Source organism: Plodia interpunctella, chromosome 8, assembly GCF_027563975.2.
Source record: "Plodia interpunctella isolate USDA-ARS_2022_Savannah chromosome 8, ilPloInte3.2, whole genome shotgun sequence".
NCBI lineage: Eukaryota > Metazoa > Arthropoda > Insecta > Lepidoptera > Pyralidae > Plodia > Plodia interpunctella.
In genome coordinates, this window is record NC_071301.1 from 3,815,174 (window position 1) to 3,839,988 (window position 24,815).

The window sequence follows — 24,815 nt, forward strand, 5'->3', positions numbered from 1 at the left end:
TCTACAGAAAGTGCCATACTTGCGGTCAAGCATACAGTTCAGTATTACACGCAAAGAAAAACACCTGTCGTGGCTTGTTTTTTGGATCTCTCCCAGGCTTTCGATCTGGTGTCCTATGATCTTTTGTGGACGAAGCTGAAAAACGATACACGTGTGGCTAGCGAAGTAGTGTCGATACTCCAATATTGGTATGGTAGACAACGGAACCGAGTGAGGTGGGCAGGGGTCCTTTCTGACGAGTACGACTTGGAATGCGGGGTGAGGCAGGGGGGGTTGACATCTCCTCGGCTGTTTAATCTCTACATGAACGGTTTGATTGAGGAACTCAGTAGGACTGGGATCGGCTGTCATGTTGACGGAGTATGTGTCAATAATGTCAGTTATGCGGACGACATGGTCCTGCTGAGTCCCTCAATCAAAGCAATGAGAAAATTGTTGAGAATCTGTGAATCCTATGCAGAGGCCCATGGGCTCAAATACAATGTGAGGAAAAGCAATGTTCTTGTCTTTCAAGCGGGAAATAAAAAATACTCGGACCTGCCGGAGGTCACTTTAGATGGAGCAACGCTTTCCAGGGTAAACAAATTTAAATATTTGGGCCATTGGGTCTCTGAGGATCTAAGCGATAACTTAGATTTAGAGAGGGAACGCAGGGCGTTGTCTGTACGGTGCAATATGCTGGCTCGCAGATTTGCAAAATGTTCAAGGGAAAGTAAGATTACCCTATTCAAAGCGTACTGCCAATCTTATTACACGTGTAGTCTGTGGGTCAGCTATACGCAGCGGGCATACAACGCCCTGAGAGTTCAGTACAATAACTCGTTCCGAGCGCTGATGGGGCTGTCGCGGCGCTGCAGCGCGTCGGGCATGTTTGCGGAGGCGCACATAGACGGCTTTCATGCGATAATTCGTAAGAGGTGTGCCTCCATGCTTAGGCGGCTACGTGACAGCTCCAACTGCATATTAAAAATGATTGTGGACAAGTGGAATAGTCCATTGCTCATTCACTGGAACAGGTTGCATTGTGGGTAGTTGGACTGTTCCATTTGTTCACCTAATCTATTTTTTCCTAACTTTTTTTTAACTTAACTTTTAATATTTTTTTTTTGTAGCTAAGTTCCGCACTAACCTTAGTATAAGTAAATTGTTACTAACAAAATGGACACATGTCTGAAATAAATGATTATTTATTTATTTATTTATTTATTTATTTAAATAAATTAAAGTTTACTTATAGAAAACTTCTGATCAGTTAAACTAACAACCATTTCTAACAATATTCTTAATTATCATCAAGTTTTACCTGAAGCTCCTTATTCTTGTTATCTTTGAGCGAAGCTGCCCTGATAACACCAGCTTTCCATCCCCATTCGGAAACTTTATTCACGTTAATTTTCGTAACACCACTCACAGAGAGAAATCGTTTGCCAACCAAATCTTCACGGTATTTATAGGCCATAACGAACTACACAATCACATTATTCACTTTAAAAACTACACAAACGTCAAGAAACTGCGCTCAAACGCAATACACGTCACACTCGCTGTTGAGCGAAAGGAAACTACGTGGTAGAAAACAAAAAACACAACGGTGGAACGTACGTTATATCCAGGCGATTTCTGCAGCCTATTGCAACCAAAGGGCGATGGTGACTTTATGAGACTTTTAAATTCAGTCGTATTATAGTACATGAGGTTATTATATTGCTAAATTCGGAACGACACGTGAAACAACTAGTTCACAATAGATCGAGGCTTCTGTAATTTACTCGCATTCGAAGTTAAAATACGAACAACGTAAATTACGTGATGGTTACTCTATGAACAAATAGATGGCGCTCTTTTATTGTTAAAACTTGGGAAATATAAAATCAATGGTTTAAACTTTTAGCAAGTCTCTGTGTTAATTTTCAATACTTGATATATTTATTTTAAAAAAGATTTAGCTGCCCGAATTTATACTAGAACACGATGATTACATACACCTTTATTAATGAAGCAAAAAATTCATCTATTACAAAGAATTAAAATAATAATGAATTCAAATCAAATTTAATATTTATAAGAAATTCTGGAATAATATAGGAATCATTAATAAAAAAAAACCTAAATTATTTTTTCAAAGCAAATCATACAGTTTTTAGCTACTCGACAATAGATGTCGTTGTGCAGTGATGTTGACATTGACAACTTGGCTGGCCTGCCATATTGATTTCAGAGGTCACGTGATCAAAACATCAGTCAGTTTAATTCAATATGGTGGCCAACACTTTTTACTGAACGGTTGTGTTTTGTCATGTTTACTTTTGTGATTATTTAAAGTGGATATTTTATGTGAACATTAATAATATGATATCGGCGATTATCTCGCGGTTAGTTATGTGAGTATTTCAATTCAATATTTTCGTTTACGTTCATTGTGACGTTTCAGCTAATTTATTTTTACATCCATTCGGTTCTTTGTTCACCGCACTAAACCTGCTTAGAAATGTATTAATTTTTTATGCAGAAAATATCGTAAAATACAAAAAAGTTGCAAGTTATTTCGATAGCTTTAAATGTTGACCGTAGAATATAATTTTAAGCTGTCTGATTTTTGACAGTTCTAAAATTCCAAAATGAATTTTAATCGTCACCTCATCAATTGATATGTAGGTACAGTATGTACACCTAACAATTTTTCCTTGATTGTTTCACAATAGCATTAATATACTATATTCCAATTTCACCCTACAGTTTTTTACGAGCAAATTTTTGCTTATTTTTTGTAACCAAAATTTTGCCTTCAAACCGCATTAATTCATTTCTTCAATTTCCATACGTACTGAATATGTGATATAATCTGAATATGTTAATAATCTATACTCCACCCAGCCCACATCTTTTGATTGTGGTACAAGTTTTATTTTTAAGAGACCCGAGTATCTACTCATAGATACTAAGCTTTCCTGAGAAAAGCTGACAACAAATAAGTCCAAATAGTAGATACCAAAGAGAACTGAATCTATAACTTTTGAATGTACCTATATCATTTTCAATAAACTTAATGTAACTGACTTGAAGATTTATAGGCAAAATTACTAAAGTTATATATTTTTTTAACTCTTTTATGAAAGCTAAGTACTCACTTCTCCTTTATCTTGTAAAGCTTTATCAAGTCTATTCCTAATGGGGCAGAGAGACAAGAGCTGCAAGACTAGGCCTAAATAAAAAGAATTGTGTGTGTTTCACCTCAGTCTAGCATGATGGGAAGCAAAGATTAGGTCTAGGGTTTATTTAAGTGGAGCTCCTAAGCAGGCTCCCAGATTAATTGTATATATTTAAGGAAATAAATAAGTGGTATTTAATGTAATGTAGGCTTCAGAAGAAGCAAACCTGAATAGCATTTTCAGTTGATGTCAAAGAAAGTAAAGAGAAAATATTAGAAAAGGGAACCATGGCCAAATGATACAATCTAATCATTCAAATTCATGGATTATATCATAAAGCTGGTAAAAGTTGTATTGTGACTTTTAGATCATTATGTTTCTATAATTTTTTATAGATTTATGATTTATAAGTAGGTAATTTTATATTGTAACATTTTAACGCTCCGCCTTATACTGGCAAAGGTCCAATCGTTTTAGATTTTACATTGTCCGGTTCTAATTTTTGGCAGCGTCATGGCTTACTGATTTTATTCTTATATTCACCTTCAGACAGTTTCGAACTTTCTTGTCGAGCAGATCATTCTTATTAATTTCATCTGCAGTAGTTATTCTCAAAAGAAATAAACATTTACATTTTGATTGAACCAAGTCCCAGCTCAAGAAGCCAAGTGCTAGCATTATTTTGAAACTGAATCATGTGTGACGTATCTAACAAAGCATCTTGTTAGTCTCGGAATTCGTCATCAGGGCATCCGTGCACTGCCGGGTGCTATTTCGGTGAGGCTCGGCCGTTCGCCTCTGGGGTGCAGCAAGTTTTAGTCGAACTCTGTAGCGCTTTCGGCCTGCGCCCGCGCCGCTCTATGCAACAAGTGCGTTGACACCTAACTGTATAGTGAATCATTTATCGCGTTTCGAACTACGTTTATTGGGTTATAAGTTATTGTCCTTTACGAGTGCGCTATATCAACTTTACGTGTGTGCTTGTATACCTTGACTCCGACACAGTATGGTCTTATTGAAATAACTTGTCTTACCTTTTTGAGCGCAGCCTTGTCTGCATTACGTGTACCTTTACCCAGTTTTGCGACTGGCATTATTGTTAAATTTTATCAATGTCTTCTCGCACGAAAATTGATATTCGGATAACGATATACTACGAAGATCGTGTTGTAGTGATTTACATATGAGCGGTATGTAACTTGTTGACCTTTGTGATACAATTATAACGCTTTCATTGACAACTATTGTATTATTATTTAACCCAACTTTCCAGATATTTCAGAGTAAAATAACAATGATTAGGTGACATTCTATCCTTTTTAAGGTACATTCAATTTCACCTGTATGATTCATTTTTGTAGAGCAGTTTTTGAATTTTGAAATGATGTATAGCAGAACTGCCAGCGATGTAGGGTACACGATACAAAAATAACTGTGGCATAATTAGCGTAATGACCGTTGAACGTGTGAACTGGTCCTACTTTTTACATAATTTAAATTGTATTAGAGAACGCACGGCAAACGAACAAACATACAAAACACATTTTTCCTTTCAGAAGATTTTCGTCAGCAGCGTATAGAAAAAAAATCATATAAATATTCGTAAAGTGGTTCTATTGGATTTATTATCTCTTTTTCTTATGTTATAGGTGCTTCGTCATTCTTGGGTAAACGCTTTTTATGGTTATGGTCCTTACTTAGATTAGGAAAAACTCCGGTCCTTATTAACTATTCCAATTCCGGTGATTAATCTGTCAAACTTGCTGTGTCTGTTTCCGCCGTGTCGCGCCCATATTTGTCTATCTTCGTAGCTGTGGGCGCACAATTTGATGCTATCTTCCAGTTGTTTGTCTCAGACAGATCATTTCCACTTCACGGTTTTGTTCTCCGAGACTAAAGGCAATCAAGGGCCTCGACGAATCTGACATTAGCACGATTTCTAATGGCCTTCCGGTGGTGTAATCATGGTTGGGGTAGGTTGTTTTCTTTGTCAGTTTTAGTAGCTTTAATTAAGGTCACAAGTAAATCACGAAAGCAAATGTTTTGAGGCAACCTAATAAAGCTAAAGGTGAACGATTTAAATTGCGTCTAATGCGATGCGTTGCGTCCAATTTAAAATTCAAATGAGCAGTTGGATGCACGCTTGACCGCCTATTACAATGGGTTGTATAGGAAGTAACGTTTTGTTATTGATGTAATTATAGCCTGTTTGATATAATAAATATTTTCTTATAATTCTTCAAAGCCTGCACTATATTCAGAAGTGAAATCTCCAAGAAGATTAGTCAAATTGTCGTGATATCGTCAAAATTTAAATAACTGCTTTGCGATTTTTCATTAGTAGTTTTATTATTATTGATGATTCAAGATGTAGATGTGTCCATCTACTTTTTAAAATATTATTTGCTTCAGAAATGTTCGCTGTAAAAAGCGCTCATTCCTGCGACCCTGAAGGATGAAGAATATTGAAGAGGCGGCACGATCCGCGCTTGCTTCGATCCATATTTGGCGTGTAGCAGTACTCAGTTGCACAGAAAGAATCAATAATGCTTATTGCCGGTGGTGCCGGATACATATTTCTAACGTGGAATTTTTGTATTGGAGCATCGAACTTTTCTAATTAAATATTTTATTCATTGACTCAATGAACTGACTTTTCAACTGACAGCTACTTAAATAAACCCTTATTCTATAATTTGAGATTATAATTTAGAAACTAACAAATGCGTTTTTGTTTTCGACTAAGAATAGGATAACCTTTCGAAGCTCGGCCCAAGGGTATGGTTTATTCCACAACGCATAATGAACCAAGTGAGTACATATAAAAAAATAAATGGGATAGCTCGACCATTTGGTCATTGGCTTGTATATGATAACATATCTCTCTATCTGTCATTATAACTGACAGTTAGAATGGCGTTATATTCAGATGGCTGATGTTAATGTAACTGACCCCAATCTTCAATATAAACGAAATGATGAACACCTAAGCTTAGAGAAAGAAGATTTAACAAAGAATTGCGATGCCTAGTTGCGTGATTTGGATGCACTATGCACAGGCGTGGCAAGAAGTTAACTACCGTCACCGCGGGAGATATCATATTTTTGTAACCAACGTGAATGAGTTTAGAGAAATAATAAACAGTTTTATGAGCCCGTGATTTATTTACGCAAGTAGCAGTAACCGCAACGCATTCTCAGCCTCGATTTTATATTGAACGTATTGACGCGGCTATAATTTCTATTTGTAGTTTCGGATTATAAATTACAGCAATTCTTCTGTAGTTACAGCAACAGCGACAGTTGAACCTTTAGTTGTATTTTCCTTTTGGAGGTTTATGTTTCAGAATAAATAACATCATATCCTCCACCCACGTAAAATGAAATCGGGCTTGAATATATACATAAATGTCCAAGTTATAAATCGTGAAGCAATCTATTTAGATACAATGCGAATGTCTAAACCACCATTTCAGGGCATTATTAACTTATTTATTTGCGTGTTCTGTTTTAGAAAGTTTTTTGTTCGCAAGAAATAATAAAAGTTTTAAAATAATTAATTGGCAAATAATGATGTTAGGGATATTGCTAGTGGTATATATTGATGTTAGGAAATCAATACACTGAACTTTGTTTACAGTCCGATGCACTTCATTTCACTATATTGCGTCACAATATACCTAATATACCGTTTGTAGTGATTGCTCTGTGCACATTTTAAACTAAGATCATCATCTCGGGATTTCGTTATTCTGGTGCTCAATTGCGACCTCGGAATATTACATTCCTGAGCCTGTCTGTTGTCCTTCGAGCATAATTAGTCTCGAAGTACCGTACTACATGCATGTTCTACAAGCGTAACCATTGCTAAAACTTTCATAAACAAATGCCTAATTTGGGACTGTTCTGCATATTTGGAGCAAATGGATCGTGTTTCCTTGCCTATTTATTTTAAGATTTGGCTGTAGGCGGTTGTGAAATCAACGTTCTGGTACACGCATGTACGTTCCGCAAGATGTTCCGATTTCGTGTCCATTACGTTCCACTTGGCGTGATATTAAGCAGGTATCGTCACTGATATTCCGGTTAATTGATTTGATTAGTCGTCCGCCGAAATATCACTTTAGTGGCGCGTTTTGGACTGGTGTTTTATTTACAATTTAGCAAACAATCAAATATGTTAACTTTCACTGCCAAATATGTGTCCAAATTTTGTATTCAGATGAAATGCAGTCTATATGTATAAATGCGACACCAATATCACAGTTAATATATGCTATGTCACTACATATGAGTAACTTACTACTCATATACGTTTCTTCATTGCTATTATTGAATAGGCGTTACAAATAGTAATTAAGACTGTCCTTGACCTTAATACAAAACTAAACAACACAGAATAAACCTCAGAAATTAACAAGGTTTTGTCTGTGTTATAAACAAGTAATATCATTGTTCTAAAACCTTAGCTATATAAGCTTCATTCTTCTAATAGTTCTATACTTTGGGTAGAATACATGCACCAAGACTGCAATTGGTTGTTTATTTTTAAAGACGTCCAACGTAGCTTGAGTCCTTGTCTGGGCAGCTGTTGCTGTCAGTGCAACTGGTTAGAAGGAGAGGGGTAGAGCACTCTAAAATGGCTATGGCTAAACGATGTCCTCTGCCATTTATAATTTATCATTCGCTGAAGAGGGCACCGCTTGCATTGCTTGTTTCCTATTCAACGATCGAATGGAAAGATTAACTGTTTATTAAGTGATTTAGTACATGTTCCCATATAGCTTTGCTATATTTATTGTACAATTAAGGGAAGATACAACTAACTCACATCACACATTTCAAGGTCCAACTTTAGGCTCCTGTCGTCATTTTTATCAAGTTGAGATAGCTCCAATCCAATAATAAGGGAAATTAAAAAACAATTTCTTATTCTTATAGCGTCCTGATTCCGCAGTGTAAACTACGTAGGAATAGATACAAATTTCAAGCTATTCCATCTTGGTAAAAATCTGTCATTACGAGTTTTTCTTTTCAACTAAGCTTATATAGTGGGGAACCCTGTGTAATCTTCCGGATTTTCAGTCAGTTTTTAACTGAAATTGTTCTATCCCCCGACAGTCGAATTCTGGTAGTAATGACTGGAATATAACGTTCTATTTTTCTTTTGTAGTCGATTCAGTATTTAGTGGTAACTCGTTAAATTGTCACGGGCTCTTGCACTTTGCCGGACTGTGCACATATAGAATGAAGCGGACCGAGTAATATTATTTTTCAGGCTGTATTTCTGTCTCTAAATTAGTTAGGTATAGTATTAAATTGTTTTTTGCAGCTACTATGTAAATGTACCAAAGTTGTCTTTCTATACTAATATTTTTGTCCTTTTATAAATTCATATCAGTTCTGTTTCAGCTTGATTTTCAAAATCTACTTGCAACGCATGCTATTTGCAATGCATTCAAAAGTAGGTAGTCGCCGAGGTAAAACCCGGCACTAACATTCTTGTGAACTTAATAAACCAATAATGGTAGTACAATACGCATTTTGTTTGTTGATAACATGAACGGCTCTAATGTGTTAATGACCATGTATCTAATCGCAATTAGCGTGTTCACCGAACACCGTTATTGATTCACAACGCAGAATATCACGCCAATCATCCTGATACATCTTAACTCAGTCTTATCAATTATACTTCGGGCGAATGCACGTGTGAACAATACTTTATAGCGCACTCGGGACGGACAATGTAATGATTACAAACAGTTAAACAAATCGCCAAATGTCGTGATGTGTCGTCTCCATGGAGGCAGGTCGCGAGCGTTACCGTGACGACAGTCGCCTGCCATCGCTGAGTCTCGGTCTGACCAGCGTTCGACTCATTGTCAACCAGTTGGAGGCTGAATACGCTCGTGCCAGTAACAAAATTGAAGAAACCGGCACCGAAATCGTCAAATACGATCCAAGCGTCGATGAAGGCTACATCGATTATGATGACTCTCTTCTCGGACATCCGAGAGGACGAGTCTGGCGTCGTATCGCAATGAATACAGGAATCGCCCTGTGCAAATGTGTACCAAGTGTTAGCTTTGGCAACTTTGGAGTGCTAGCCGTGACTACTGGACTTATCGCTCCGAGAATGATCTCTTATTTGGTCCTGTATCCGTTTTGCAGATTGGTATTCGGGACCCTCTACCCGGCTTACGCATCATACAAAGCTGTACGGACGAAGAACTTGAAAGAATACGTAAGTTTTTGATTATTTTTATTAGGTGAAAGGAATGTTTTCAATGTCATGTTGATTTAAAAAGTATTGCTTAGTTAGAATTGGCCTTGTCACGGGCGCATGCGCAAGTTTGAAACGCTTCAGTTCCAGTGTGTCCTTTACCTTGTTCCCGACTTCCTACTGCTAATTGGTGGAGCGTGCGCTCTACTCATAATGTGTTCATCTTTTGTTTCATGTGATATGTTTGTAGAGTATTGTAGAGCAATGTAGAGTCTAATATGTAGTTCAATGTTGCGGTAAATATTCATACGGTTTATATAAGAAATTATAAAAATATCGCGACAAAATATACGATCAGGGTAAACATAAATTGGGTCAATGTGTCCTGGCGATGTACATGAACAATCCTACTAATATTATAAATGCGAAAGTTTGTGTGTATGTTTGTGGTATGTATGTATGTATGTTTGTTTGTTTGTTTGTTACTCTTACACGAAAAATTTGTGGACCAATTCTTGGGAAAATGACATACACGGGTAGAATATAACCTGGGTAATAACACATAGGGTTATAATATATAATTTTTATCCCGGAATTCCCACGGGAGCGAAGCCTAAGAATCAAAAGGCATTCCTATTATGCTTTAACCAGAATATAATTAATCAAAATAAAATATTGAATCACATGAATGTACTAAAACTGATTGATATTTATTTCTCGTCTTTGATTAATTAAATAATTTTCATGTTATTTTTACCCAATCAAATAGCCAATTTAGTTTGATATGCTGTGAAAAAAAATCCTTTTTTTCTTTTTATTATACTAACACATTATTCTCCAATTCCAGGTAAAATGGATGATGTACTGGATCGTATTCGCGCTGTTCACATGCACGGAGACATTCACAGACGTGTTTCTGTCATGGTTCCCCTTCTACTACGAGGTGAAGATCGTGCTGGTGCTGTGGCTCCTTTCGCCGGCCACCAAGGGTTCGTCCATACTGTACAGGAAGTTTGTACACCCAGCGTTGTGCAGGAGGGAACAGGTAAACATTGACCGTCTAAAAAGACTGTGCTATTGTTGAAATCAAAATGAAATAGTCATTTATTCAGAAATTTGACCTGGCGCTTTTTCATGTCATATTCTAAAAGAGGTAAGCGTTTGTGAGGCTGGTAATCTTCGAAACTAACGAATTAATTTCAACTATTTTTTCACCATTAGAATGGTACATTATCCAAGATTGCTATAGGCTATATTTTAACTCCAAATTCCCACGGGAGCTAAGCCCCGGCCAGCATCAAGTCATAATATTACTACAAACTACTAGCGTCGAAATAACAGACAAATAATTATATAAATTTAGACCATTTGTCTACTTTCTGGATTCTAAAAAAGAAAAGAAGTATATTTTTCCGTGGTTACAGAAAGATTACTTTTTTTTACAAACATTGCATTGCATTACTATTTTTTATACGACATGCATTGTAGCTTTTCTACAATGACGCTCAAATAATAAAAGAAATACATTATTAACTAGATATTCTTCAACTTACAAAAACAATAGTTTGTGCCATAGCTCCTAATTTACATTTGTTTGAATGAATAACCTATGAACTGCTGAATGTAGCGGTACAACAAAGTCTGTATTTGAATAATTCATAAGTATCATCAGTCACTATATAGCAGATAAGTTGATAGAAAAAATACCTAAAAATACCTAATGTTTCAGTGATAACCAACACTTCGTTACCAGACACCATAACTTACACATCCTTACTTATTATAAAATAAATTCACCTTTCGCATCTGTCTGTCTGTATGGAACCGATAAACTCAAAAATTACCAGCCGGATTTTTATACGGTTTTTAACGATAGATTGTTTAGGTTTTACCCGAGTGAAGCCGGCAGGGGCCTCTTGTAACATAATAAAAATATGAGTATTTCATCGATCCATGTGTTATGAAAGATGATGGTCCTTTAGACGAAATGTTATTATTGCGTTTATAAATAAATGACACGCATTCATTAGATAAAGACATTTTATTACGACGTATAAGACTATCTATATGATATGCGTAGTTATGACTTATCGTAATTCATATTCTAATCGATTTCGATTGGTTGTGTTATTTTACGCTTTATTTTACCCGAGAACCCAATTTCACCGAAACTGTACGCTGTAGTTTTTGCGTGAAAGAATTACAAAGATTTATCCAGACACTCTCACTAACTTTCACGTTTATGATACTTAGTAGGGAAGTATTTACCTGTGTATTTTGTCTACATTATACGGTTTCGCGGAAAATAATTCTTCAGTTCCAGTTTTATAGGTCTGAAGTAGAGAGTAGTGTTGGTTCTATAGTGATCGCTCTAGTATATAGTTATTTAGGTATATATTTATATATTTCAGGAAATAGATGAGTACATAGCGAAGGCCAAGGACCAGGGCTACCACACCGTGCTAAATTTGGGCACAAAAGGCGTCAACTATGCCACCACCGTCATTATGCAGACCGCCATTAAGGTAACTTGATTTTGTATAGCCAATACTTATCGCATGCTGAGTTACAAAATTGAAAAATAACTCGTAGGTTTTCCTTTTACATTTTTGTCAAAACAGTTTTTGTGTTGGAATCTAGTGATGGCGGGTATTGGCCTATAACCTTTAACAAAACAAAAGAGTTCGATGTGATAATTTGATTTAATGTATGAGTCAGAGCGATTGCCTTTCGTAGTGCCTTTATTCAACTTTATTAATATCACACAATATTATAGATAACACTGAACGATAAAGCAACCGCTGTCTCAGATTTTTCCTTTATTTTTTACCGTTTAATTTTTTGCCCTTGTAAAGTGAAAAACAAAGGCAATGGTGTGGCATGCCTGATCACAAAACATTATGTAAATAACACGAGTGTTCAATATTTTGCAAATAGGTATTCGCTTTCACGAAGTGCTAATTTTTTTCACCGCTTAACTCATTCTAAATCTGTTAAAAACAGGCTAAAAAGCACTTATCACAAATGAGCGAACAAACATAAAAAGAATTCGCTATGTTTTGTCAACAAGCATGGCCACATCGGAGGACATTATTCCCTCTTACACCGCCGCTAATTTATTTTTCTTTTTAATTTTATTAACACGCTTTTTTAATTTCTCCCCCCTCCCCCACCTTACTTTCCAAATATCCTATCTCGCTGAATCATGTAGAACCTCAACCTGCCCTCGCCTGAGCAAGACAAGAGCAGGGGCAGGCGGGCCATCGCCGACCGTGACGTCACTGACGGCTACCACGACATGTACGATGACTTGGAATACCAGCAAACTGGAGATAACCTCCCGGGGATCGTAGAGATAGTAGAATTAGACAACGATTCGCCCGTTCGAGATCTCACTGCGGACGGAGACGCGAATGACCCAGATTACGACCCAGGTGCCGCTCGAAGCAGAGGTCACGTCTTGAGAAAGCGTAAGGTTACAAAGGAAAAAGAAAAGAAACCTCGTAGCCGTTCCAGGGGACGCAAGACTAGAAGTCAATCCGCCATTGAGAAAGAAAATAAAGAGCTGATGGTCGACTAATATACGATTTCGAAAATCGATAACTGTGATCTTTAGATGGTTTAGTGAATCGACTAGGACCTTACAGAATCCAATTTTCCAGTTTACCCACGATTTTTTACGATTTTATTTTGTACCTATGTTTATACTTTGCCTGAGAACTGGCTATTTTTGATACCAAAGTACATTACCATCTTTGATCTTAAATTCCCTATGTACGTGATCAATAGTACCGTCCATATAATGTGTCCAGTTTTATTCTATTTTTCGATTATTTTGTACGATTGTTCCTAAATACGCACAATCTCAATAATATTTCTGTAAAATATCGATGATAACACACTCGTAGACCAAGATCAAACCATTAGATACTTGGAGTATTTTTTAAATAATTTTCCAATTACATTATTATGTCATTGGAAAATTAGTAAAAAAAAGCTTTTTTACGCAACATTGCTGTTCACATAACTGAACGTCCAAATGGTTTGATTGCCTTTGTGACAAGAAGTTTTCTAGATAATGATTTTTTTAATATTTACAAAATTATATGGTGTTGATCTTGACCTACAAGTGCCCAGCATTACACAAGCATGACGTATTTCAAAGATTTAGTTAATGTTTAGTTATAACTTATAAAATATTTGAGCGTGTGTGTTGTCAATCGCCAATAGCATCTAGTTTTAGATTGTGTGACTGATTTAGCTTTATTCATTTTATATATTTCGAAATAAACGGTAACAATGACGCGTACATTTATTTACAAATAATGACGCTCAAGCTACTAAGCTTAGGTGTTTAAATGCATGCTTTTGCCTCACATAGCTTTTAGTAACACACACAACATCATAAAGCTACAAAATGTAAGTATATTTTTTGTTATTTTCTTTTTCCAGTTAGCAAGTTTACTCAGTTTTCGCATGCAATGCAACACGCGTGTTATCAAATTCAGGTTCAGGTTATTTATTAGGTGGATTTTAGCTCCATCTACGGCTATGTGAATTACAGATATAAGTTGACTTACTAACTGGCTTTGTAGACATTTAAAACAATGAAATTAAGTTACAACATTGTGCAGTTGTTGAAAGTTTTTTAGTAAATTGTCCAAATTATTAGGCAGAATGGAAGTTTAAAAAAGAAAATTCGCAAAATAAAGAGCCTTTTTCTGATAGAATCTGATATGTAACTTAATCGAACGTTAAAAAAAGTGTCAGTTAATGCTAACAGGCAAATAACTTCTGGCAGATATATCTAGCAGCTAATTGATCTATCAGGTCACTAGATATTTTATCAAAAAGTGGTGAAACCATCCCTAAGAATGTTCGAAAAGAAGTCCTCAACATTACCATATCTGGGTGTCAAAATAAAGTTGTAATTTAGGCATCTTTAGCAATATCTTTCATATCTTGTATACTACAAACATGCATGCAGTCCACGATGGTAAGTGGTCATTATAACCTATTGACTCAACATCAGGGGTGTTACTGGCGCGTTGCCAACTTTGTGGCGTAGTGTATTTTGCCACAGTGCCCTATAATTACATGGGTTAATTTGAAATTAAATATAAATTGAACGCAGGGCGGCGGCGGTCTGGTGCAACAACTGCGCAAGAGTTACAGTTTGTCCGACCTGACGGAGTGCGAGCCTCGCGAGGAGCGCGGGGACGAGGCAGACGACGTGCTGGGGGAGACGCGGCTGCTGCGGAGACCGGCCAAGAGGTGCTTATTAGGTGTTTTATTACATGCTTTTAGAGTACGTTCTCTGCTTACTAGTGCCACCATTACACTTAAAAGCATTTCTATTAATCATACCTACTAAAATGTACCACAGGGATACATACTAAAGGATTGATATCTATTTATTAGCTGCGTCCCTTGGCTTCGCTCCCATGGGAATTTCGCATTTGTAACATAAGTCTCAAACTCTGTGTAATTTGTCTATATGAGATGTACAACCCGTACGAATTAACAGTGCACCTCGCAGGAGAGGGGTCACATTCCAGCGGTTGATTCGTACGAGTTGTATGTCCTAATATTATAAATGCGAAAGTAAGTTTGTTTATTGTTCTATCTACACAACCAATCTTCCTGAAATTTTACATACATGTAGCTTGAAGTATGGAGACGGACATAGGGGGTACCCTATGTCCGTCCGTATGTGATGAAAGGTATTTCATCCCGGACTTTTATTCTGAATCTTTTAGTGGTCCGCGACGCAGCGCATCAGAATCCAACAGTCGTTCGCCGATGTACTTCCCTGAGGTGGATGTGGACGTGAGAACCAACAGGTCCAGCAGGACTGATGAGCCAGACCTCAGGTAGCTACTAAGTTTGCAGAGTCTATGAATGGCTACTTTTAACCGAATTTAAAAAAGGAGGAGGTCTCAATTCGCCGCGATCTTTATTTTTAGTCTACCTTTTCACACTCTCAATTTCGCTAATAAGCCTGCCTTATGCATTTAAATCTAGTTTTCTATCTCGTGTCGTGAGAGATGAAGATACTGTCTCTGTGATAGTTTAAAATAGACTTCATGACTACGGAGGATGAAGACATTTTATAGAGAAACTAAACGGCCCGACCCGGCTTCGCTTGGGTAAAAACGGTAAATTATACATCTAAAACATCCTCAGGAATCACAGTAGATTTTGAGTTTATCGCGAACAGACAGACAAGACGCGGCAGCTGACTTTGCTTGGTAATATGTACGGATGTCAAATCGAACGGTGTATTATTCCAGCCACATAAGATCCAGCGAGGACATAAGCTCGGGCTACTCGAGCGCAGACAACTCGGCGTCGCTGACGCGCGCGGGCTCAAGCGGCGCCCGCGCGCGCGCGCGCTCCTCGCGCACGACGGTCACGGCCATCAAGAGGCCGCAAGCCGCCGAGGTCTGGTAACTTTGTATTTGGAACACGTATTTTTATTCATTTATCGCTCCCACCCAGAAAAAAGAAATATTAGGTATGCTTCATTAAAGAAACATTTGATGTAAAGTTTTATTTTTTTAGTAACAAACTTTTTTTCCATATTTGATATGTATACTGGTGGACCTCATTTAATCTTATGTGTTCGATTTGAGTATATGTGGAAAAATATTCTGAAATATAAAATTTGAGCCACTCGTTATGTAGTTTTATGTGGGAACGGTATTAAGACAAGCTATGAAATAATGCCTCTTTTCAAGAGTTTTACACTGTGAAGGAGTATTTTTGCCGCAGAAAATGAGTAGAATTTTAAATTTTTCCTATTTGTTGATTTTCAATTATATTGATCCGAAATCTTTGTAAAGAAGCATTAAATAAAAGGATACGATGAATGTTGAAATTGAACACGCTGACTTATAAGCTTTTGTTTCCATAATTCTCACTTATAGTTCATATATTTATATTTAGAGGTAAATCGATGTGTATTTTAGGGATCTGATGAATTTTGTAATATTATTTAGTACATTGCTCCTAATAAGTCTATATTTATCAAATAGTATTCGATTCAACATTTAGAGCATAATATATAGAGTTACTTGCACAATATCAGTAATCTCGCAGGACTAGACAACTTTTGTTTCATGTAACTTAAAAAAATAAGTACACAATTTTCCGTTACAATGTTAATACTTCAATGTGAAATGCGTGCGTCTTTGTCACAAGATGGCGCTCGCTAAAAACGCAAACTCAGTCGGGTTGTCTTGACCTTTCACGAAAACTTCCAAAAACATTTTTATCATGTTACGTCAAAGTCGTGCAATTAACATTGGTGTTTATGATGTCAGCGCTTTTGAATTTTGCAAGGTTGCCGGTGTTTCACAAGTAACTTATACTAAATACAATAGAACTGGTAATTTAATCTACCTCTTGTTATGAAACGCCCTAGTCATACAATACTATCTAAATAGTCACATTAGGAGAAGGAGTAATGTACTTATTTACCTACGTGGATTATATACAAAGATATAATATTAATGTTAACATACTCGCAGAATATATAAAAGTGCTTTATATGTTATCTATTTATAAAAGGAGATATAATAGTCTGCTATATGACCAATATACATAAAATTGGCGTGTTTATATATCAGGGTAGGTTTGGTGCTGGGTTGGTTGTAAATGTATAATATTGTTTAATAGAAAATAAATTGGCAGATTAATCTAATCATTGTAACAGAAAAAAATTATTATTCAGTTTTGCGTGTAAAAGTGCTTAAATATAAATGACGAGATAAATGGGAGTTGAAAATTGTTATCAGCGCTGATCTTGCTAGGTTTCGATCTAAATATATTAGTAAGAACCTCAAGATAAGTCGTTTATTCAATTAGTGGCTTACATGTTTCATAATCGCAAATTGTATTTAGTGAAAGTTTGTATGAAAAGCATGTCTGTTCCGCATTCGTAAAAAAAAATCACGCGGTCAATGCCGCAGGCAAAAGCTAGTTATTTTATTATTTTTAAGTGCATTTCTATCGCATTTATTAGATTATCTTTTCTGATTTAGACTTAAGGCCTTTTTATTTAAAGGATGACGAAGTTATCATCGAGGAGCCACACGACGACGATACTTTTGAATATGCGAATATGCCCCCTCTTGTTAATATTCCTTCCCCTCTATTCCTGTCACACTCGGATCCCCCATTCTTGTACCAGTATGTCGGGGATCAAATTAAAATTATCCAAGTGCTAGGTGACTTACCTATTGGTCTGAATTCTAACAAGAACACTACCGATACAGATCAGTGGGAGCAAATTGACGCGGCGCCTAAAACAACGACACAGCGAGATTCCATAGAAAAGGAAAATATTAAGCTTAATAATGTACAGAAAGAGACAAAGCAAGACGTTGAAATCATAGAAGCAACTGTTCTTCAAACAGAAGATATAAATAGTATTTCAAGTACAGTCGACATCAAAGTTCCTGAAGATTCATTCATAGAAACTCATAAAGACATTAAAATTCAAGATGATGGAAAAATCGTGAAAGATACAGTTACATTGCCAGATGCACAGAAACATGTCAAAACTCTAGACGATGAAAAGGCTCTGGAAGATATTAAAACTTTAGAAATCGATAAAGAAACGAAAAAAGATTTTTCCTCTGTAAAAACTGAGCGGTCCGAGATGCCCTATAATAAAGTAGAAGAATCAATAGAAACTACTAGTCTGGAAACTTCAATAAATGAAAATGATTCTGCGGAAAGTGATGATGAAGCTTCATTTGGAACACCAGATAATTCTCCTAAGAGCAAGAGAAAAGCTAACAAAGGTAAATATGGCAAGGCCAAGGCGCCCCCTCCACCCAAAATAGAGAAACACGATGTAGGTAATGACCATATTAATAACATACAAGATAGCGCAATTAGTACAACGTCACAAGAAAGTTTGACTGATATTATAAACAGGCTTCCTGATAATGCATTACAAGAATCTACGATGTCTAAAAGTTTGCAGGTAGTCAATCCAATTGCAGAAAAGAAATGGCGTCATAAAGCAAAATCACCCGTTAGGATACCGAAACCACAAAATTCCAGTATCGGAAAACTGTTACAATTACCAAGTAAATTGGCTTTCTGGCAGAAATCTGATGACAGTAGAAAGATCGATGCCATTTCAACATCTTCTGAAGATCACAGCAGAAGATCTTCCACTATTGAGCAACCAGCTAATGATGAATTTCAAAGTTGCGCTGAACTTAACAAAATTATAAGTAAGGTAGACTATATTGAAGATGATCAAATAAGTTTCAAAGATGCGGCTGATTTCGATAGCGAAACAATATCGCACGACATAATCGAAAAGAGTGACGCTTTACAAAAACTGATTGAAGCAAAATTAGAAAGTCATCCTGAATATAAATTTGTCCCGTTGCATGAGGACATACCAACTACGTCAAAAAGCACAGATGTTTGAAGCCTCCCTATTGTCCCGAGTCCAATTTTCATTGAAAGCGGAAGGCGTAATAGTATGTTTTTTTATTATGCGTGCTCTCTTTGGTATTTCCATGTGTTCGCATATTCATACTAAACTATTTATTATTCTCTAACTCTATCTTATTATTACATCTAACATTTTGTGTCTTAACATTTTCCACAAACCAAATGTTTTCTGTTTGTATTTCTATACTACTACTATTGATTTTTTGTTTTTATTTATGTAGTGTGCTGTATTATGTATTTTATTATGAATGAATTTTACACTAGATTAATAAATTATTCTAATCACTAATAAGATAACTAATATTATGTAGATATAGTGTAGTAATACTTGACAGTCATATTACACTCACTGTAATTACACTGACTACTGTAACTTATATTATATAGCATGTAAATTATATTTGCGTAAAAAGTACTTCGGTAGGTAAGTACTTTTTACGAAAATATAATTTACATGCTCGCATAAAATTGGCAACTATTTATAGGAACAAAATTTTAAATTCTTACAATTTTTGCTCCCGTAGACACACAGGTGCTTATGCTTTTTTAAATTAGTTCAATTTTTTATATTTTATTTTCAGGCAATGCTGTCGGCATCTGCTACAATACCTCGCGCAAAAAAAACGAATAAAAGGAAAACGCAATAAAAAGAAACTGAATAAGTATATATTCAATACCTATCCATTCCAAGCTAGATTGCTGAAGTTTTTTTTGCTCTCTAAAATATACTTATGTATGGGCTGTTTATTTCGATAACACGTTTTTTTTATCAGAAGAGTTATTACGAAAAATCTTTCCTTAAATATCTTCCATTTAGTAAAAAAATATAATCTTCAATATGATTTCATAATTTTATTTGCGACAAAATAGTTTAGTAATGTATGTTCCTATTAAATGCACAAAACATTGATTCAATTCCATTACCTGTTGTCTTATTTCAAGGTTTTGTTTCATTTTTAGAAAACTATAATTTTTGTTTTTTATAATCTAGAAGAATCTTGTATTCATTGGGTATTATAATTTGAGCCAAAATTTGCCAAAACTATGACACTACTCAATATTAGTTGAAATATTTTTAATGCTAGGTAGTTGTATTTATTAGAACTTAGTTTGAAGAAAAAACTAGTCCCTAATATAAATAGGTGTATGTATTACAGCTTCATTGAGGCTTCATATCGAATTTGTAAGAATGGAATGTCTGATTATAATATTAGAATGTAATCTTGTTAAATGATTTGTAAATAGCGCACATATTGGTCATACACACAATGGAATAATAAATAATGCAATGCATGTGCATGTTGTATTCGATCATTCTGTTTTAAATAATTAATTCATTGAATAATATTGTTTTGTGAAAAAATATAGTTCAACAGGTACATATACTCTTCAGTTCTACGTATTCCATAATTACAAAACATTGCTCATGCTCGAAAGATATATTTAAACAATATGATAAAGTTGTTAGAGAATTTTGCGGTAGAATTTGTATTGTAGCTTATATGCTGCTAAAATCTAACTGTTCATATTATGGAGTTAAATTATTGCAATGCAAGTAGACATTCAATTGTGATAACGTTACCAAATCTCCAAAATATAGTAATAAATAATAATAATGTACCAATAGACGGCAGCTGAGATGTTGATATGTATATCGATGTTGATATTTGGGATACACGGTTAGATAAAATCTCCTTCGTGTCGCCTGGTTCCTCAAATTTGAAGTTACGTTCCTCTAAATTTTATTGTTGTGAGATCTATAATATGCTATTCATTGGGTTTGTTTCAGTTGATCATTAATGAGTTGATCCAATTGTTTTAATTGTATGTAATGTGGATGTGAGTCCGTTTTGTACTGATTTGAAGTTACCTTTTGTGTTACCTATTGTATTTCATACATTTTATTACTTGGGTTACATGTTTGTCTAAGCATTCCGTCACGAGATCCTATAAACACACAAACACCTATGATCCTATGACAATGTAAAATAAAATTTTACCTACTTTGTGTAGACACCTGAATCAATTAATTTCTAGGGTGTCCTCATGTGCTCTTTTCCAATGGCAGTAGATCAGAGAAGTTTATAACATATCGTGACGGGGACCTTATTTGTGTTCGAGTTTATTTAAATAAATGACAATTTGAATAAAACATTACTTTTATTTGCATAAACAATACAACTACAGAATACCACCTGTTCTTAATCTTAAAGTGTCGAAAATATATTTGCCATAGTCACTTTTGTACTTATTATCTAGCAATTGTTTTTCTAGTAAAGTAAGTGACACATCGTCCCAACATCTAATCCAATACAGTATCGAAAACAGTTTGTGGTAGCTAGTGGTATCACTATTGTAATCAGATACCTTAATCGAAGGCAAATTCTCAATAACTTTAACCAAATTGGACTTGATGACTGCATTAAATATTTTATTATTGCGTATTGAAAACAAATGAATAATGTCAATTGTCTGGACAGTTATAGATTCGTCCAATAAAATGTCGGGTAAGTTTTTCAACCATGTTTCAAAGGAATTACAGGAATGAAAATGACTCAATTTTTCATTTAAAGCTATTTTGCATAGCAAAGTGAAAATTTTCTGTTTGAAATTATTAGATATGTTTTGATTAAAGTAAGTTTCTATCAATTTACAGAACATTACTTCTAAAATAGATGAATTTTTAGTCCAGCCATTATCTTGGGTAAATATTGTTTCTAAAATCATAATAACATAATTCTGTACTGAATCATTAGATCTTTGACAAAAAGTCTTTTCAATATAATTAAGTGTTGCACAAATTTCACTATTTTGGTTTTTTAAATGAATATTTGGATTTAGTACAATAAATAAATAGCTAATTTCCAGATTCTGCGCTACTAGTTTTGGATCAATAACTTCATCTTCAAATGGCAGATTATTAACTTTCTTTTGTTTAGATCTCAAATTTGTTACATAAGGAAATGCCTCCATAAAACTTTGGTTAAATTGTGACTTATACTTTTGGATAAAGTAATTCTCAAATTTGGAACTGGGATTTTTCTTATTTTGATATAGCACAAGTTTAAAAATCAATGAGAACACATTCAAAGTGTGTTTTAATAAAGAAGCAGCATCTTCACTGATCACTGTTTCTATATTTTTTTCCGAATTTGCTTTTGGACAAACTTCTAACCAAGTTTCAAAGAGTAGAGGTATTAGTGTGTCAATATATTCTTTGAACTTCTCTGCTTCATCAACAATAAGAACATCTTGAGAATGTTTTGCTGAAAAGGAAGAAATATAGCAAACAGATGTATAATTGGGTTTGAATAGAGAAAAAATATTATGCTTGCTTTCATCAAAGGTTTTGATAGTATCTATTTGAGTTACTTTGTTTCCAATCTCATTATGGTCTATAAATTTTTGTAGGTAATCTTTCAAACGATGTAAGACTTTTACTCTCCACTTGACACTTGTAATCTGGCTTCCCAAATTGACAGTCAATGTTCTTCCAGGCTTGGAATCTACTCGTAATTTTGATATCATATCTAGGAAATTTGGTAAGATTTTGTGGAAGTCTTCGGCTACTTTCTGTGATGTACACTGAAGTAGTAAGTCTAGGAACAATAATGAATCTTCCTGTATCCTGTTATCTATATGGGTCATAGCACTTCTGAGGTATGTTGACATAATATCAAAGAATGGCTCTATTTTCTCCATGTTAATATTGGACAATATTGTATGAAGAACTTTCAAAGATTCATGTCTGACCTGAAATAGAAAAATAATGATATTAAGTTTGGAGTTTAATGCAGGGAAGATAATAACTTCTCCAAAAGAGGGGCAAGTTTTCTCTAATCTCTAGTCACACTGGAGTCTATGCAAACATAAGTGTCAAAAATTTGCCACATACTATACAAAAGTTATCTTACCACTTTTTCAATATTTAAAACCAGTGGGGTTACTCCTAATATAAGCTGACCAAGATTTTGATCAAGTACTTCTGGATGTGCAGTTACCAACTCCTTTAATCCATCCAAAGCATCAGTCCGAGAATTGGTGTTAAAATGGTTAAGACGAGAAAGAAGTTCTTTGATATTAAGTTTTCTGGTAGATAAAGCTTCAGATAGGCCATGCTTTTTCAACTGTTCTTTGATTATGATTTTCTTAACCTTGAAATTTGTTTTTGTGACATTTGTACCCTTCGGTAAATCTTTTTTGGACTTCAACTTTATTTTGCTTCTTTCTGATTTTAGAAACTTTTGATGCCTAGTGGCTCCTGTCTTGGGCATTTTAGGTTATGTATGTATTCAAAATAACAAATTTCGACAAACACTTCCTTCCCAAACTGAGTATTAATTATCACGTAGGTACCTACAACTTTGACTTGGACAAAACTTTTTATTTCAAATTAAATTAGGTAGGTAGGCACATTGCTTGAAAGCAAATGCTCACCGCGCTAGAGGTAACTAATTAGTAATCTGTGGCTAGAACTCAATGCGCCGCGCCGATCCGATTGCTGTTTTACAAATTGACAATGACATTTCATTGGATTGATTTTTTTTATTCAGTTGTTCATTTCGATAGGTATTGATTTCAATAAACAGCTGATAAAAAGTAGGTGTACCTATCACAGTGAAAAGTATCTGTGTCGGCAGAAAATTCTCTGACCTCGGAAACTTTTCAAAATTTTATGATAAATATTATGCATTAAACTTAGGTATATTATTTAGGTATCTTTGTTAGGTTGCCTAGGTATCGTCCTATTCACGGATCGTATTTCCAATAAGTAGTATTACTACGCATTTATCCCGCCAGAGTGCAGCACTGTCCACTGTATGGTTGTAAACAAAAGCATTGCCGCCTTTTCTTAAGTTGATGAAAACGTTTATTTTAAGTACTTTATTAATCTTTTCCCTAAGTAAGCATTTGTTTGTGAAAATATAGAACAGTGTTGTGTGTCGAAATATTAGGAAACATCGTATTTCAAAAGATAAAAAACTTAGAAAATTATGGGAAACTGCCACACGCTGCAAAATTATCAGCCAATGGTCAAAAATGTGCTCGGAACACTTCACACTGATGACTTATGAAAATATGGACTACACACAGGTAAGGCTTTCAGTCAAAATCAAGTTTATCACCCCAGTTGACCAAATAATGCAGAACAGAACCTAAAATGGTGTTATTATTTTCAGGACCAGTTCACCGTCCTTCAGTTTTCTCACTAAAACTGAAGTTTTAAAAGTGTACTCAAAGGCGACAAAGAGCTGCTAAAATGAAGTGTCGTCGTACATGAAGTTAACCCTATACGGTTTTTTGTGTTTATATTTTTGATTTGAATAGTTTTTGGGTGGAAGTGGTTAATTGATTATTTTGAATAGGTGGTGGTCGAAAATAATATACACATCCCAATCCCACAAATAGTGCAATGTGATCTCAATAGCGTCAAAATTATAATAAAGGTGTTGTGTTTTACAATGGACTTGAATCATTTAACAAATTCGTCTTGTATTTTTGCACTTTGTATTCTGAAGCCTATTATCCTATTAGCCTATCCACAAATTTTTTTTTCTTTTAAACTCGCATCACGATTGCGAAGAAAGTATTTTAATCTTCAAAAATATTGAAAATAGGGCATATTACGCAAAGCTCAGCGCAGATGGCACTACTGGTACAACTAAGGTACGCAAACATTGCCAGTGTTAGTGCAAAAAGCGCCAATTTTCAATATTGTTATAGATTTACGACCAAAAATACCTTCTACGCAATTGTGGTGCAAGTTTAAAGGAAAAAAAAGGATTTAGTGGTTTATCCTGAAAATAATAACACTATTTTAGGTTATGTTCTGCATTATTTGGTCAATTGTGGTCATAAATTGATATAAACATGATTTTGACTGAAGATCTTACCTGTATAAAGTCCATATTTTAATAAGACTTCACGTGTGAAGTGTTTCGAGCTTTTTTCGACCGTTT

General features: G+C 35.1%; 3 protein-coding genes and 1 long non-coding RNA gene across 6 annotated transcripts in view; 2 read left to right on the forward strand and 2 right to left on the reverse strand.

Moving 5' to 3' along the window:
- The window catches only part of LOC128672133 (lysine-specific demethylase 3A-B-like), a 149,468-nt gene extending 147,902 nt beyond the window's left edge, over nucleotides 1-1,566 (reverse strand). Inside the window, exon 1 of the mRNA XM_053749074.1 lies at nucleotides 1,304-1,566. Within this exon, the coding sequence (XP_053605049.1) occupies nucleotides 1,304-1,459 (156 nt within the window). The 5' untranslated portion in view covers nucleotides 1,460-1,566. The remainder of the gene's footprint in view (nucleotides 1-1,303) is intronic.
- Nucleotides 1,567-2,221: 655 nt separating this feature from the next.
- On the forward strand, nucleotides 2,222-21,007 carry LOC128671682 (uncharacterized). Of its 3 annotated transcripts, XR_010369957.1 has the most exons (9): nucleotides 2,222-2,381; nucleotides 9,324-9,396; nucleotides 10,223-10,420; nucleotides 11,787-11,900; nucleotides 14,510-14,649; nucleotides 15,135-15,248; nucleotides 15,669-15,819; nucleotides 17,444-18,881; nucleotides 19,437-21,007. XR_010369957.1 is itself a non-coding variant. In XM_064436089.1 (7 exons), the coding sequence occupies exons 1-7, from the start codon at nucleotides 8,953-8,955 to the stop codon at nucleotides 18,827-18,829; spliced, it is 2,547 nt and encodes an 848-aa protein (XP_064292159.1). In that variant the 5' UTR covers nucleotides 8,880-8,952; the 3' UTR covers nucleotides 18,830-21,007. The 3 variants fall into 3 exon arrangements, 1 of the variants encoding a protein (XP_064292159.1); XR_010369956.1 differs by lacking the exon at nucleotides 2,222-2,381 and having other exon boundaries at nucleotides 8,880-9,396; XM_064436089.1 differs by lacking the exon at nucleotides 2,222-2,381 and having other exon boundaries at nucleotides 8,880-9,396; nucleotides 17,444-21,007.
- LOC135309757 (uncharacterized) lies at nucleotides 2,670-5,794 on the forward strand. Its single transcript, XR_010369958.1, has 2 exons — nucleotides 2,670-5,122; nucleotides 5,562-5,794. It is a non-coding gene; the product is annotated as an uncharacterized LOC135309757 (long non-coding RNA).
- Nucleotides 20,997-23,345, reverse strand: LOC128671683 (uncharacterized protein). Its single transcript, XM_053748377.2, has 2 exons — nucleotides 22,770-23,345; nucleotides 20,997-22,608 (listed from the first exon to the last, which is right to left on the reverse strand). Exons 1-2 carry the CDS (start codon nucleotides 23,127-23,129, stop codon nucleotides 21,037-21,039), a joined length of 1,932 nt encoding a protein of 643 aa, XP_053604352.1. The 5' UTR covers nucleotides 23,130-23,345; the 3' UTR covers nucleotides 20,997-21,036.
- Nucleotides 23,346-24,815: the final 1,470 nt, after the last annotated feature.

Bases quoted from the DNA above. Each gene is read 5' to 3' on its own strand.
- LOC128671682 (XM_064436089.1), top strand. From the start codon at position 8,953: ATGGAGGCAGGTCGCGAGCGTTACCGTGACGACAGTCGCCTGCCATCG. The intron at 9,397-10,222 runs GTAAGTTTTTGA...CTCCAATTCCAG, and splicing joins CGAAGAACTTGAAAGAATAC to GTAAAATGGATGATGTACTG. The intron at 14,650-15,134 runs GTGCTTATTAGG...TGAATCTTTTAG, and splicing joins CTGCGGAGACCGGCCAAGAG to TGGTCCGCGACGCAGCGCAT.
- LOC128671683 (XM_053748377.2), bottom strand. From the start codon at position 23,129: ATGCCCAAGACAGGAGCCACTAGGCATCAAAAGTTTCTAAAATCAGAA. The intron at 22,609-22,769 runs GTAAGATAACTT...TTTCTATTTCAG, and splicing joins TTTTAAATATTGAAAAAGTG to GTCAGACATGAATCTTTGAA.